The sequence below is a fragment of the Uloborus diversus genome, chromosome 6 (assembly GCF_026930045.1).
Source record: "Uloborus diversus isolate 005 chromosome 6, Udiv.v.3.1, whole genome shotgun sequence".
NCBI lineage: Eukaryota > Metazoa > Arthropoda > Arachnida > Araneae > Uloboridae > Uloborus > Uloborus diversus.
In genome coordinates, this window is record NC_072736.1 from 111925309 (window position 1) to 111940981 (window position 15673).

The 15673-nt window shown below is 32.9% G+C and overlaps 1 protein-coding gene across 2 annotated transcripts in view; it reads right to left on the minus strand.

Moving 5' to 3' along the window:
* Nucleotides 1-6762: 6762 nt before the first annotated feature.
* The window catches only part of LOC129223761 (uncharacterized), a 62784-nt gene continuing 53873 nt past the window's right edge, over nt 6763-15673 (minus strand). For both annotated transcript variants that reach the window (XM_054858118.1, XM_054858119.1), the window contains exons 2-3: nt 14613-14933; nt 6763-10043 (exon numbers count right to left, since the gene is read on the minus strand). In XM_054858118.1, the coding sequence (XP_054714093.1) occupies nt 9610-10043; nt 14613-14933 (755 nt within the window). In that variant the 3' untranslated portion in view covers nt 6763-9609. The remainder of the gene's footprint in view (nt 10044-14612; nt 14934-15673) is intronic.

The window sequence follows — 15673 nt, forward strand, 5'->3', positions numbered from 1 at the left end:
AGTCTTTTGGTCGCCAAGGTTTGTCGACAACTTGGCGACAAATTTGGCGTTTTTTTTTTTTTTTTAATTTGGTTTCAATTTGGCCACTGTTGGTGATATTTAGAGAGTAAACTATTGAAACACATTAAAATTGCCAGTAATGGGGAAATGACATTAAATTTGAGTAAAAGGAAGTCATGTGATGCACACATCAGCTCGTTGTAAGAATTATCCCTATATTTGCTATAGGTAGATATATATTTTTAAAACAATACGCTTTCCTTTGTAAAGAAACAAAACAAAATTCACTCCTTCTGGTGCCTAATTTAAGAATTTCTCTTCTGTAGAATCTTTATTTTAACTTGTATAAAACATCAATTGCTTCAGACTACATTTTCTGCAATTTCCTCTATAAAGAAATCAATTTACACTTGGTTTTCTTTCATAAAATTACTCGACGCGTTACCCTCCGATCGAAGCTTAATCTTTCAAACTGCCCTGTCTTCGGACTAAAATTTCATCAGCGCCTTCTATTTGAAACTCAGTTTACCCACGGCTAACTTTTAGATTTTTCGTTTCACTAACGATTTATTTTACATGCAAACACTTTAATCCCTCAAATTTTTTTCCTTTTTATCTTACTTTTGTCACTCTTCCCTATTAAGAGTTCCCTATAAGTGTATTAGATCAAACAGCGACATTTTCAGTACTCTTTTTTTGAAAAATAAATTTGATTACTGGTTTTTTTTTTTTTTTTTTTTTGCAATCATATTTTTTTATATATAACTTGGGAACCCCTCTCAGAACTATATACAGTGCTGGCTAAATTATTAGTCTAAAGAGTTTTTTGTGGTTTTGTTTTGTTTTTTGTATATTATTTGTACTAAAATACTATTTATTTTACTGTTAAAGTACAGTACATACTGTACACTGATTATTACGTTATTTTAGCATAATTTAATGTTTGCAGGTTGCAGCACTGTCTGCTTTGTTTATGTTCTTTGTTTATCTACCTACCAGGAACATAACTTCAATCAGCTTAAACAGCTCACTAGTTCTTTTTATTAGTGTGTTCTTTTATATTTAAAGTTAGTTTTAGGTAATTAGTGAGTATGTGTTTGTGAGTATATATAGTAGTGAGTATTAACAATTTTTTACCTCCTTTTTTAAAAAGTTAAGAAATGGTGTAAACCTTGTGAAAAGTATGCCAAAAAGACTTAAAATGCTCATCAAGAACAAGGGAATGCATACTAAATATTAGATAATCATTTCACTGTTCGTTAATGTGTCTATAGTTATGTAATCAATAAAGACTTTGCTTTTAAAACACTCTTAGTCTAATAATTTGGCCAGCACTGTACTTTTCGCAAGTACTTAAAGATTTGCTACAGTTCCTTAAGAGTTTGATTATATTAGATTAACTTTGGGCTAAAAAATAACTTAATCATAATGACAGCATCGCATTTGTTACTTAATTATATCCTGTTATAAAAATATGGTTTTGTGTGAGCTGAAACAATAATACAGTGGTGACCAAACTACGACCCGTGGCTTGGTCCATGTGGACCGCTGTTCTGTTCAATGCTACGAATCGAAAACTATGTTGGAGAAAAAAAAAGGAAGATGAAAGCTTCGTATTGGTAAAACAAGCATTTTTTCCTTTTCCAAGTTTTGCCATGTTGTCGAAAAAAAATATCAAATTCGTTTAAATTTTATATATTTCCTGGCCCGCGATCATCTTAATAGGAAGTGCGGCCCTCTTATAAAAAAAAATTTAAAAAAAGGGTTGGGCACTATTGCTATAATACATGATAATAAAAAAAATAAATACATTTGATTTTAGTTTTGTCCGACGCAATATTCATACAGTCTGACCACTGATTAGATGAAGTGACAAACTTCCGGTTTACCTGCGGAAATGGACGCATTTATTCGTTTTCAGGGATGTCAGCATACATTTAAAGGCATATGTATGTTAGCCTTTAAATTAAGCAGAGTCACATTCAAGTGGGCGGGACATGCGCATCAAATTTTTGCTTTTCCCCCTCATTCAGAAGGACTTGTCTTAACTAGATGTTTGCCAGTTGGGTTGTTTCCTTCAGTCAAAAGTAGTACTTTTTGTCACTGAAATTGATAGAATAAGCAAAAAAAAAATAACATGGACCCAGAAAATACTTTTATTTTCCCAACGGTTATTTTTTAATTAATATTTTTAAATGTCCGATCTTTCAAACAAGGCGTGGTCTTGATGTCACAAATGATGCTTTTTGGCGCATCTTTCTATCGCGTTTCCACGTTATGATAATCAAGAAGCGAATTAAAATTGCGCTCTACGCTTGCTATCAACCATATCGTTGCCAATACACGTGAGTCAAGATGCGAATTAAATATTTTGCACTGTAAACGGCACACACTGTGCTCTTATTTGATTTGCTGTATATTTTATGTTTAATTCTACATTGTTCTGATTTTGTCGTGTGTCACAGTCCTGAACTCTGTGTTGATGTTAATTAATGTGTTTGGAACCTGTTCGTATTGGTTTTGGCATGGGATGGTTACAAGTTAAAAGCTTCGTGGATACTTCTCCTCCTTTATTTAGAATCAGTAAGTAAAAGAAAGAGACCCGTTAGAACAAAGTTTTTTTGTGAACATTTGGGCAAACTGTCTCTAAAACTTCGCTGAATATTTGAAAGAAATTTGACTCAGTTATTCCCAGCAGATGAAATGAACCTGGTGAATTTTATTTCATACTAGCTGTACCCGACGCGCGTTGCTACGCCAACAAAAAAAAATACATCATTATACTGATTTTCATGACAATCGGTTGAACGGGGCAGAAGTTGCTACTCTGCAGTGCCACCTGGTGGCGAGTGGTTTCAATGAGCATATTATGCACCTTCTCCGTGGAAAAATACATATATATAGCAATTTTCATAATAATCGGTCCAGGTATCAAGTGAAGCCGTGACTATACTCAAATTTTGTACTCACGCAGTTTGCAAGATCAATCAATCGCTAAAAATATCAAATAGAAAAAGTTTTAAATCCCCCCGTTGCATGAAAAGCCATAAAACAATAAAGAAAGAATTTATTTGTTCAAACTCAAGAAAAATGGCAACAGCTAACTTCTTATCAATAAGATCTTTCACGCGAATTAATTTCTGCAGCCGATAATTTTATTCGTATTTATCCAATGGATTGTGACTTAAATTGGAATAAAAAAGGAACTATCGATCGAATATTTTTCGAACTGGTCTATAAACATTCCCAGTACCAAAAATAACAAACGGTGAAAGTTTCAGCCAAATCTGCCGGGTAGTTTTTGAGTTCATGGATGACATACAGACAAACATTCATTTTTATAAATATAGATATATAGGGAAGTGAAATACAGTTCAAAAAATTTATTTCAACATTTTCAAAATGTTTTAACAACGTAATGAGAAACAAATTTCTCTGTATACATAACATTCAAACAGAGTAGTAAACAATACTTCCCCTGAAACAAAACATTTCCTTTTTTGTCCCATCATTAGAATTTCACTTCAACAGTAATACTGCTTGTTTGCTTCTTTTCAATAATAAAATTTTGTTTTTCCTTCCTTCTTTTTCTCAGCTCTCTTTACTAAACCAAGCCAGTTTTCTCCTTACTAAGAAATTTCATTTAATAAAAATGTCTCTACCATTCTTTCCTTCGCAATTTATGTTTTCTTAAAAGATTTCAATTACTTTTATCCATTTTCAAAGAAAAATTAAACAGAAAGGTGCATCTCTCTTTCGTTAAAATTTAAATAAATTCATTTCTTCAGATGAAGAAACTAACTTTTTTTTTAACAGAATAGAAAGAGAAATAATGCTTTTTGAATTAGTTAAACTATAAATACTGAGCTTAACACGAAAGGATTTATCTCAGAATACAGAAGCAACGAAGTAATGCATAAAATAATTTTTAAAATAGCAATTAAGTTTTATTTTTTAATATAATTTTTCCAAGATAAACACCTAGTTTGTTGTTAGCTAGGTTCGTTTTGTTTGACCTCCAGCTAAGATGACTGAGAACGTATGCCAAGTTTTACTTCAATTCTGTTTCAATAAATCCATTTTTCTTTATTGAGATCATGATTGATCGTGGCATTAAGTTGAGATACAGTGGACTTGCTCTATCTGAATACCCCCTAATGTGAACACCCCGATATTCTCAAGACATTTTGATGGTCCCGGCTTAACTTAACATGGACTGACCTCTCTGTACGCTGAACACCCATTACATTATGAATGCTATTCTTAACTTCGTTCACTCATTACTTCTCTATACAGGGTGTTCCGTTTTAACCTGCAAGACCTCTAATTTCGCAACCGTTAGTCCTAGATGTATACTTCCAATTGCAAAAATATTCAAAATCAGATGCAGAGTTAAGGTATTGAAAGTTTAAAGCGAAAATAGGAGGGAGTCAAAAAATACAAAATTTAACTTTTTATACGGGACCTAGATCCCCTAACTTATAGCTAGGGAAATAGCCTCCATTGAGAAATATTACTTACAAAAAAAACTTGGCACGTGTATGGCCAAAACTCAGGGACATATTCCACTTTAAAGTTTTAAGGGACCATACAAAAGATGAGATTAGAACTTATCGCCCTAAGTTATCTCAAAGTAAAAAAAACTTAACAATTTATATTGTTCATTTCTATTCCAAAATGAATGCAAATGTCATGCCATGATACGCAAAAGCACACTACAAAACCTCGAACAATTTGAAAAACCACACTATATGCACACATATGATTTCGTACCCTTGTTAACTGCTATATTTTCCCCCAAAAGGTGTTACTGAAAGCGAGTGTAAAATGGTGTAAGTCACAAAACGCTGCGTTTCATAGCTCGATGAGTATTGATCGTATTGGCAAAATTTTTCTATTGGAATAATTTTTCAATGGAAAAAATTTCCCTAAATATAAGTAAGGGGACCTGGGGCCCGTATAAAAAGTTAGATTTTGTATTTTTTGACTCTATTTTTGCTTTATACTTTCAATATCTTAACTCGGCATCTGATTTCGAACATTTTCGCAATTCGAAGTATGCATCTAGAACTAACGGTTGCGAAAATAGAGGTTTTGCGGGTTAAATTGAAACACCTTGTACACTGAACATGTTCACAATTAGTGCTCGGGAATTCAATTGAATCAAATTAGAAAACCTGAAATGCCTTCATAATTTTATCACAGTGATTGAAGAGTGTTAAGAAGAAGACAGGTATAACTGTACCGATAACTGTGTACTTTATTGGTGAATGCTAGGCAAAACTTTTTTAATTAAAAAGGAAGAAATGCAAGTGTTGAGGTCCTACTGAGTTTTATTAGACACTAGTGGCACCCGCACGGCTTTGCCCGTAGTAGAAAATTAAAAGGTCATTTGTTTCGCCTGTATATTAACAAATAATGGATGATGAATTTCTCGCCAATTGGCTATGTTAAATGGCTCGCCCATGTTACGGTTCCACGTTATGATGATTTCGTAACTTACTATTCCACATTTGCTCGGGAAAAATTTCTTAAAATTGGTATAGAGAAAGAACAAAATCGAACTTTTGAAAAATCGCTTCGAGGTGCACACCCCCATGTTACAAACTAACTTTGTGCCAAATTTCATGAAAATCGGCCGAACGGTCTAGGCGCTATGCGCGTCACAGAGATCCTGACAAAGATCCGGACAGAGATCCTGACAGACAGAGGGACTTCCTGCTTTATTATTAGTAAAGAAGATTGCAATAGCCACCAATCTAAAACTCAGCACCTTTATCTCACTTGGCAAAGAACTGAACATAGCCCATTAACGAAATAGAATACTTATACATGCATTTTCTGTCTCCCTCTATAATAAACGCCCCCATACTCAAACTGTTTTTATCTGTATATACTTATACGATAATTTAGGGAAGAAAACGAAAATTTAGTAGTGCACCAAAGTAGTGCATTTTTCTTTTATTCAAAAGAAAAATAATTCCTGTGGAAAAATTACTTGGGTAGAGCGTATAACGTTTTTTGTCTCTCCTGTAAAATTCTAAAATGATCTCGAAAACTCATTTATGCAGATACTGCCATTTACCAGCCCACCGCAGACTGAGCTTGTTTTCATACTAAATATAAATCCTGAGCTAAAAGGGAATTTGTTTCGAACAAACTTCGTTGGGAAAAGCCCTTGACAAAGATGTGGAAATTTTTTTATTATTGTTTACCTGTTTTTTTTTTTTTTTCTTCTTTTTTAACGATACCTTTTCAACAATTCAAAACTTTTTATCATTAACGCCCCCATGTGGAAGAAATTCAAGCAATAGTATCTAAAAAAGGAACTAGTCATACATTTTTTTTTCACCGAAAAAATTAAAAGAATTGCATAGACTCGGGATATGTTCTTAATCTTCGGTTTCTAGAAAAACAAAAATGTTCGCAATAAAAATTGAATTTTGGCATAAATTTGCAATTGGTATGTAAATTCTTGATTTTTCCAGATAATCTTTCTTTTTTTTTGGAAGACATTAAAAACTAAAATCAAAAATTATTTGAAATGTATATCTTTTATGTTTTGCTTTGATTTTTACATAAGTAAAACATTAACTTAATCTTCAGAAAAAAAATATATGACATTATGTTATTGAAGTTAAGTTTCTGTAAAGTATTTTAAACAAATTTTAATTCTCCCGTAATCAAAAAATGCCAAATTATTAAGTGAAATAATATCGAAGAAAACATCAATGATATACGTTTTAATGAAGATATGTACAGTTTTAATAGTTAAAACAATTTATTTACAAAGTACTTTCAAAAGTAAGTAACATTTACTCACAATCACAAATGAATACACTTAAAGTTATGTAAAGCAACGTAAATCTGATTCTTCATTCAAGTGGTATAAACTCAAGCAATTTATTTTTTGAGATGGATTAATTTTATATTAGTTATGGAGATAGGAAGACCTTAAAAATGTATTTAACAATTTACTTATAATCTTTTTAGAAACTTGCGTCAAACAGTTGTCCTTACACCTGGGGCTCCCCGAACTAAAATGGGGGGGGGGGTCTCACTTTGCCGAATAAAGCTCCAAGTTTTACCAAATGTTAAAATATGTACAATGTACATCTAACTAAAAAAGGGAATTTTTTAAAGTTGCAACTATATCACCAAATTTTCCAAATTGTTAGACGACATTTGCTGAAGAAGGAATTTTTTGGGAGGTCAGAGTGACCTCCTGTAACCTCCCATCGGGGAAGCCCCCCGCTCAAAGTTCTCTCGCAATAATATTTGTCTCTTTTAAGCAAATCAATGAGGAAATTCAAACAAAAATTCCGAAAAAAAAAACAAATTAGTGACTATGAGTTCTGCTAACAGCATCAGTCGGGAAGTTCTCTTTTTCTTGCTATGCTTACAGTTTATAAAGTCTGACCACGGTTTATAAATTCTGACCACGAAAAGTTGACCCTTGACTCCACCTTGTTTCAGAATTGTCCATTTTCGTGAAGGGGCGATATGGAGAGGAAAGTTGGAACGGATTTTGCAAATGCGTCATTATTTCTAGAGCTCTACTACGTCATCTTTTAATTTAAGAAATTAGCCAAAGAGGTAAAACATTTTAACCGGTCAAGGCAGATGTCTAGATGACATCCTATGTCAGTGGGTGTGTCTTGGTTTTACTTCTTTCAGCAGCCATGGGTCAGAGATAACAACGCCTCCTAATTAATTTCAATTGTAAATTGGCGAGATAGGGTTGCAATAAGGAATGCAAAGCTTGTCATTTTTTACTTTTTTGCCAATTCAATGCAGTTATTTGCTGCAACTGAAAATATGCTAAAAGGATTTTTTTTCCCATTTCGCCAAATGTTGCTAAACTCCAATATATGGCACGCGTTCTTTCTTCCTTCTCCACCTATTTTAAGGAATGGACTCGTTTTCTCAAATGATTGAGGGTCATTTGTTCCTGGTCGAACTATAGCTTCAAGAAAAAATAAGATGGTGGAAACATTTTCAATAACCCATTATTATGAACAAAAGATTATATTGTGAAGATTTATTTTAAACATGAACCATAAAATAAATGAACATTGCACACTCAAAGTTCTCAACACAGAAACGCATAAATCTCACTTTTTTGTAGATAGGGTAGACAGACCGGTAAAGGAACAGTACCAGTGAATGAACAGTTCGTAATCTGATTTAAAAAAGTTAAGTTTCAAAGTTTTTATCTTTGATAAACTGGCAACAGTAACTTAATTCTGCACAATTCCAAAAAGCAAACGACCAGAAAATGTTATGATTGTCCACTGGTTGGGGGGGGGGTGTCATGCACTGGGTTGGAGCACCCCCATGAAACCTGAAGCAGATTTATAAAATTAATCTTTATTTTATTTCATTATTGGATATGTTCGAACAAAGTAACCGGTTAACCAGTGACTAACCAGGTGTGTTCTAATAGAGCTACCAATTGATAAAAACGAATGAACTTATGAAACTATGAACACTCACAGTGACGTCATCAAATCAACCAACTAGTGCAACTAGTTACTCTGTTCGAGCATCCACTGTTGTTAGCTACATATTGCTCAATCCATTTGCACAGATGTGACGTTTTTACGCATACATTTGCACTTTCTTTCCGGAATTTTGGACTGGCTTTTAATTGTGATATATTCGAATTATAAAGAACAATTAAGTTTCATTAAATGAAGTACCAACCTTTTAAAAAGTTTTATTGTATTTAGAAAATAATAATTTATTCGTGTTTCGGGCCTGATCGTGCGGTCACTCTCGCAACACTTACAAATCAGTATTTTTCAAGTGCCATTTTTTTTTAAATTGAGACTTCATGTTATTATGCATAATGGTTCCTTACATTCCAATGTATCACAATTAAAAGTCAAAGATTCGGGAATAAATTGCAAATACATGCGTAAAAATGTCACATCCATGCAAATAGATAGAGCAACACATCAATAAAAAATGTTTTTTAATGTCTCGTACCAAATAATTCAGTTTTAATGGTAATATAAACTTCTGAAAATGAAATTGTGCTTAAGAGTTCATTTACTGGTTAGATCACCCTATTACTTCTGACAAGAAATTTTACTAGTAACTGTCATCCTAAAGTAGCTCCATGATACAACTACGATAATATCGTGTGTTTTGTTCTATGTCAGTTATGAAGAATAACAAAATGTATGGCAACACTGGTAGTTTCTTGCACACTCAAAAATATTTACAAAAGATCTTACTGTGATATGAATATATCTTCAGGCTTTTAATTCTAGCCAATAACTTGCAATATCCCTTAATACTTATCATAGTTCCTATGTTGTACAATATTTATCAGAGGTAAAATTTCCAATAAATGAGATGTATATTCATTGTTGAACATCAAAAATATGCTTTCATCTGCCATTTAACATGTTTCATTTCCAATCAATATCCCTCAATATTCCTCAATATTCGTTAAAGTCCCAACGTACCTCAATATTTATCAGAGATGAAATTTCCAATAAATAAGATCAATATACATTGTTGAGCATCAGAAATATACTTTCATCTTCCATTCAACAACTTTCATTAATTTTAAAAGGTAACTAAATAGAGAGTCACAAATCACGTGTTATTGCACTGCCGATTAGGTTCAACGACATGAACGTAAAACTGAGAACACTGACTTAAAGTTTCTTCGTCGGATTCATATTCACGTTGAGCAGCAATATGTGGATATGGCACAGTCCTGTGCTTCAGGTATGCCTGTTCATGCTGCTGCTCAAGAGCACCGTACTGTTCTACATAAAAATGGTTGCTGCGCTTGAGTACTACGGCGGCGATGATACCTATTATCACAAGACTGATGATTCCCAGGACAAGAACGGAGATATAGACTGGACTGATGATGTGAGGGTATGATGAAGGTGATGATCTGGATTGGAAAAGATTGTGGAACGATAGCGATGGTCTGTCACTTGATGAAATCAAATTCGATGAAATGTTTGGATGGCTGTGGATGTCCCTGTGGTGACTGATACTTGGACTTTCAGTAGTATCTAAAATTAAAAATTCAATGGAAGATATGAATATCAGTTGAACATTTTAAAGCAATATAAACTATGGTGAATGTTAGTTAATTTGCATACGTTTTAATGGCATAATACATACAAGATATATTAAATGGAAAAAACTTTTTAATGGGTGATAGAAAATGAAAAAAAAATGTATCTTGATTCAATGATAAAATGTTTTGCAAATTTTATTTTAACTGTTTTAATAGTAATTAAAACACAAATAGTAAGTCTAATCACGATTAGATTGCAGAAGAAAACAAAATATTTAATTAAAAAATCCCAAGGCGATTGATTTAAATGATTTTTTTTAGTTTTACTTACATTATTTATCAAAATTGAATTAAGTCAAAAATTTGAAATATACTTTTGAATAATAGCTTGTAGTCAAATTAAGCAAATAAGGAAACAAATGAAATTATGATCATGAACAGAGACTGCCGAAAATTGCGAAAACTTTAGAACGAGGGGAACAATTTGGCACCAGACAAATTATTTCTGTTTTTATAAGAAAATTCAGTGGCTTCTAAAAGATTCTTGTTTTGAATGAGCTGATCTCGATGATATTTTTTTAAGTCGCCTAAGCGACTCGCCACCAGCGATTCTTCGGACTTTGATCATGCTTATTATAGAAAAACCTATTTTATACATTTCACTTTCGCATGCACTCGCATTAATAACCTCGAGATTCTGTCTTCATCATTTTAACACAAATATCGCGCGATCAAAGAAAAACATGAATGTAAAAATAACATTAGCATATGTTTTCATCAGAAATTTAAAATTGTTTACATTTTATACTTACAAAATGCTGATCACATGAAAACATTAATGAATGTTATGTGTTAATGGTGTTCAGTATCTCAGTTAAAGGCTGTTTTGCGTACAAATTAATTCAAAAAAACAATATCCATTACTGTGCATATTAATGGTGTGTGCTAATTTTCGAATTATGTATTTCAAGTTTTTTAAGCATTATTATCTGCATTTCCTCAACAGCCCAAACTTCATGAATTAAAACTACGTCCTAACTGTAACTACGTCCTAACATAAAACTGACTATCCAATTTTTCAAACATATTTTTCTGCATTTCCAAAACAGTCTAAACTTCATGAAGTAAAACTACGTTCTAATGAATATCCATTTTTTAAAAAAAAAATGTTATTATCTGTATTTCCACAACAGTCTAAACTTCCTGATTTAAAACTATGTTCTCCGAGTAAAGGAATGTTTCCCCCAGGAGGATTTCGCAAGGGTTACAGTTCTGCGCATTTATGACTGAACTGCCAGTTTTACTGCTTTCTTTATGTTCCGAAATTCCCTTAAATCTAATGAATTCGTACCGTGTCACAACATCACGTATTGATGAAGATGCCTTTTATTAAACGTACTCGTAAAATTCCAGTCAAAATGTAGTCCTTTAACGACATGTTATAAGACCTTGCAAAGCTTGTTCCGTGAGGAAAGCCAATTGGTAAATATCTCAAGCATTTTCTGCTTACACACTAGTACCTTGCTATATTTTTCATCGTTACGGAATAATAAATTATGACTACCGTGTTTTCGAAGTTAGTTACAACGTGTGTTAACTTAATACTGAGAAAAAGCTTCTAGCTCTACAATTGCTTTTTTAGAATTGTATATATCAGAATGTTAAGATCGTGATTAAGGCTATTAATGCTAGTTTTTGGATGAAACTGATATAAATAAGGAGATATCAGGGGAAAAGGGGGGGGAGATGGCTTTTATCGATGTTATCACGCGAAAGTATACTTGTAAAAATTACAAAATTATGTTTTATTAAGGAAGTCTAAACAGTAAAATGAATTATTTGAGTAGCAGTTACGAGAAGGTTTTAAAGTTAAGAGTTTAACAACTGCCGTAGACCAAATTCATTCGTATTATTAAAATGTAATTAACGAAGAAGTTATAGCTTAGTCTTTTGCTCTCTGTCATAGTGATTTGTCATGTCACAATTAACTTATTGAACAGTATCTAAACTCTACAAGCTTAGTTTACTACTACTTCTGGGAGCAAAAGAATTTGCTGTACCTTCTCCGTTATATATCTTTTAATGACACAGATTTCTTTGATTTCTTGTACAGTCGAACTCGCAAGGGACCGCGATATTTGCTCGTTATAGCAAAGTGCTCGTAAAAAACGAGTTCGTAAAAAATCATAAAAATTCATCATAGTGGCTTTTCATTCTTCTTTTTAATCACTGTACAGTACCAAATAAGTTGGTTACTTTGGCTTGAACTGTCTGAATGTCAATTTCTTACGTCATTATTTTTGAAGAATACACATATACACACATATATAATTTTTAAATATTTCTTTACTCCATAAATCAAAAAAGTGCTATCATCCCTTGTTCTCGGGATTAATGATATATCATTACATTTTGTTGACTTTGGAATGTTGCAGAAAATTTGCCGTAAAAAGATAAGCTGAGCTGGAAGTCAATAGAAATTTTACAAATCACAAAAATATTTCTCGCTTTAAGCCGGGTTTGCTCGTTAAAAGCAAGTTATGCTTCCATAGACTTAACATTGTATGAGCCAAGTATTTCTGATTTCCTCGCTAAATCAGGGATCGTTACAAACTAGTTCGACTGTAGTTGTTTAAACCTTCAGCAAAAATGCAAAGTTCTGAATGAACCAACTTTGTTCCTTTTTAGCCTACTTTCCCAGTAAAAGTCAGAAAAAGAAGAAAAAAGCATGAAAGAAGGCTTAATGCATCTTAAAAATATCGTGAAAAACAAAAAAAAAGTCAAAAATAAATAAAATAATTAAATAAATATTGAAAAATTAAAAATTGGAAAGTAGGGTATTGAGATGGGGAAAAATGTCTGTCGGTCTGTCTGTCTGTCGGTCGGTCTGTCTGTCCCCCCCCCCTAATAACTTTTGAATGAATAGTCCGATTCGAACAAACTTTTTTTTGTTCGAAAGATCTCGGCGAGGACACCTCATTCCCATATTTCACTTTTTGATTTGAACTATTTTTTGTTCAATTTTGAACAGTTCAAATCCCTTAACATTAGCGCCTACGGGGAAACTGAAAGTCAATGTAGATTCCGTACTTGAAGGCGGATTTACTTCAAACAAACTTTGTTGGAAATAGCTCTTGACGACCTACTCCCGACTCCGACTCCGAGAATTTAGGGGGACCTGACACCGACTCTGACTCCTGTTCCCGACAATTAATCTCACTCCGACTCCCCGACTTTGACTCTGACTTCGTAGCTTTGGCAAACATTTATACACGGAGGACAAATGACTGACTCCGATTCTTGGATATTCGACTCCGACTCTTTTATCTCAAAATGAGATTGACTCCGACTCCGACTCCGCTGCTGTGGTTTTAACTGTGAAATAATTATTGTTGATATGATTTGTTTTAATTTTCACGCTAAAGTTTTAATTTAGGTATTTAGTTTTCGGTGAATAAACTCGAAAAATATGCGCAGACGATTTTTTTTTTTTTTTTTTTTTTTTTTTTTTTTTTTGACAATGAAAATTATTTCTTTAAGTTGACATTTTATTGTTTTTTTTTTATTTTGGTAAGTGAATTAATTCGTTTAAAAAATTATTTTCGGCAACGGGGTAAAAGAAACGATTTTTTTTATATGATGTATTTATTTTAATGAACTTATTATTATTTTTTCGTTTTGAAAGCTGTTAAAAAAATTTTTTAATGGAAAGAAGTGTATTAGCTGCTTTGTTTAAAAGGTGCTGCTATTTTATTTGTTCGTTTTTTTTTTTTTTTTTTTTTTTTTTGAAGAAAAGTAAGGAATATTTTATTCCTAGAAATCAGCTTAAAATATTTAAAAAAATATGTTTGAAAAAAATTTGCGATTTTAGCTATTTTTGAGAATATTGATCAGGTACTAGAAAGTAGTATGGGTATACGGGAAAGTAGGCTCGTCTAGTTCTAGACGGAACTTCTTGTTGAAGGATAACAGGAAGTTCTACAAAGTTTTCTGTTCACTGTCATAGCAATCATAGTTCGCTGTCATAGTAAGTCCGTAGTATTTACGTATTGCATACTACGGACTAGCAAGGGCACCCATATACAAAATTGCAAGGGGGGGCTCAGATATTTTAACCATGGTATAGCAGGATATCTTCCCCATGGAAACCGATTTCAGGACAGATTAGAGTCATTAAAAATTGACATTTTAAATAACTTATTCATTAATGGCTGGAGAAGAAATGTTTTTACATTTTTGCAATGAAGAAGTACTAAAAGCAAGGAAGTTCAACTTTCTAAAGGGGGGCTCAAGCCCCCCTTGTCACCCTACATGGGCGCAGTTGCGGACTAGTAGTAAAACTATTGACCTAACAGTGTCGGTAAACCTTTGTAAACTACGGACTTAGCTTACTATATGACAGAAAACAGCAAACTTGGAAACACTTCTGTTACGTTTTAGAAACAAAAATGGAAGTAGAATGCTTCATCCACTTGGATGGTGACTGCTGCAAAAGTTAACAATTCATTTTCTTTTCGTTTTTAAATACAAAAAGGAGAAAAAAATTATTTTTCATACTCACCAGTATCTGGATGCAATTCTGTCTCCAACGAATCATTCTTGGTAGCATCTTTCGATAACCAAGGAGGTGCTGTGGGCACAGCATCCCTGTTGCACAAGTTGTTGCTGCAGCACAACAGTACTGGCCAAGCACCGGTGGGTATGGCTGGCTTCCGGTTTTCGCAAAGCAGTGGAGTTTTGCTGGAGATGCAGCCTCTAACAACAGGATGATTGCCGTCTTTTCGATCCAGATATTGAGTGAAACACATGCCTGTAGTGTTGCAATGCTGTTCCCGAATTTCCAGGCAGTGAATCGTGCTGCAGACGCATGTTATGCTCGTTCCTGTAACAGAATGTTCTAATTAAATTAAGTCGCTAACAAAGGCGAAAATGAGGTGTTTAATTCTCTGATAAATACATTTAAGCGGAACATATTGTTGTCCTGAAATGGAAAAAGAACAGAATTACAGTAGATCCTCCATTAAGGGACACCTCCGAATAAGGGACACCTCTATTTAAGGGACATTTTTTCTGGTCCCAGTCCCTTTGAATAGGGACTTCCATGTATTTGCCTCTAAATAAGGGACACTCTGTTTAAGGGACAGTTGCAAAGCCAAAATAATGTAAAAGCGCATAAGAAATAGTGAATTTTTCTGGAATTCAAGTTTCACTTTTCCTCTAAATATTAATTGAGGTAAGTTTGACATAAACATATGTGAAGGAAACAAGTAATGTATTGTAAAAAAAAAAAAATGCGGAAATTAACATGCATGATTTACCCTCTCAAAAACTTATTCAAGTAGGTTCAACCGACGGAGAGTGCACAGCAACTAATTAGCTTTATATACTATAAAACGTAAAATTTGAACATTAATTGTAATTCACATAGTATTACATTGTAAATTACATAACATAAAGCAAATATATGTAACGAATTACACTTCAAAATTATTTCTGTATGTTACAAAACTTTGTCATTACAAATTTTTTAAATTAAAGTTTAATTAATAAAATAATATAAACTTAGAAATTTGAATAATTATGACTTTTATTTAGCATATATAAAACATTTTCAGTATTTAA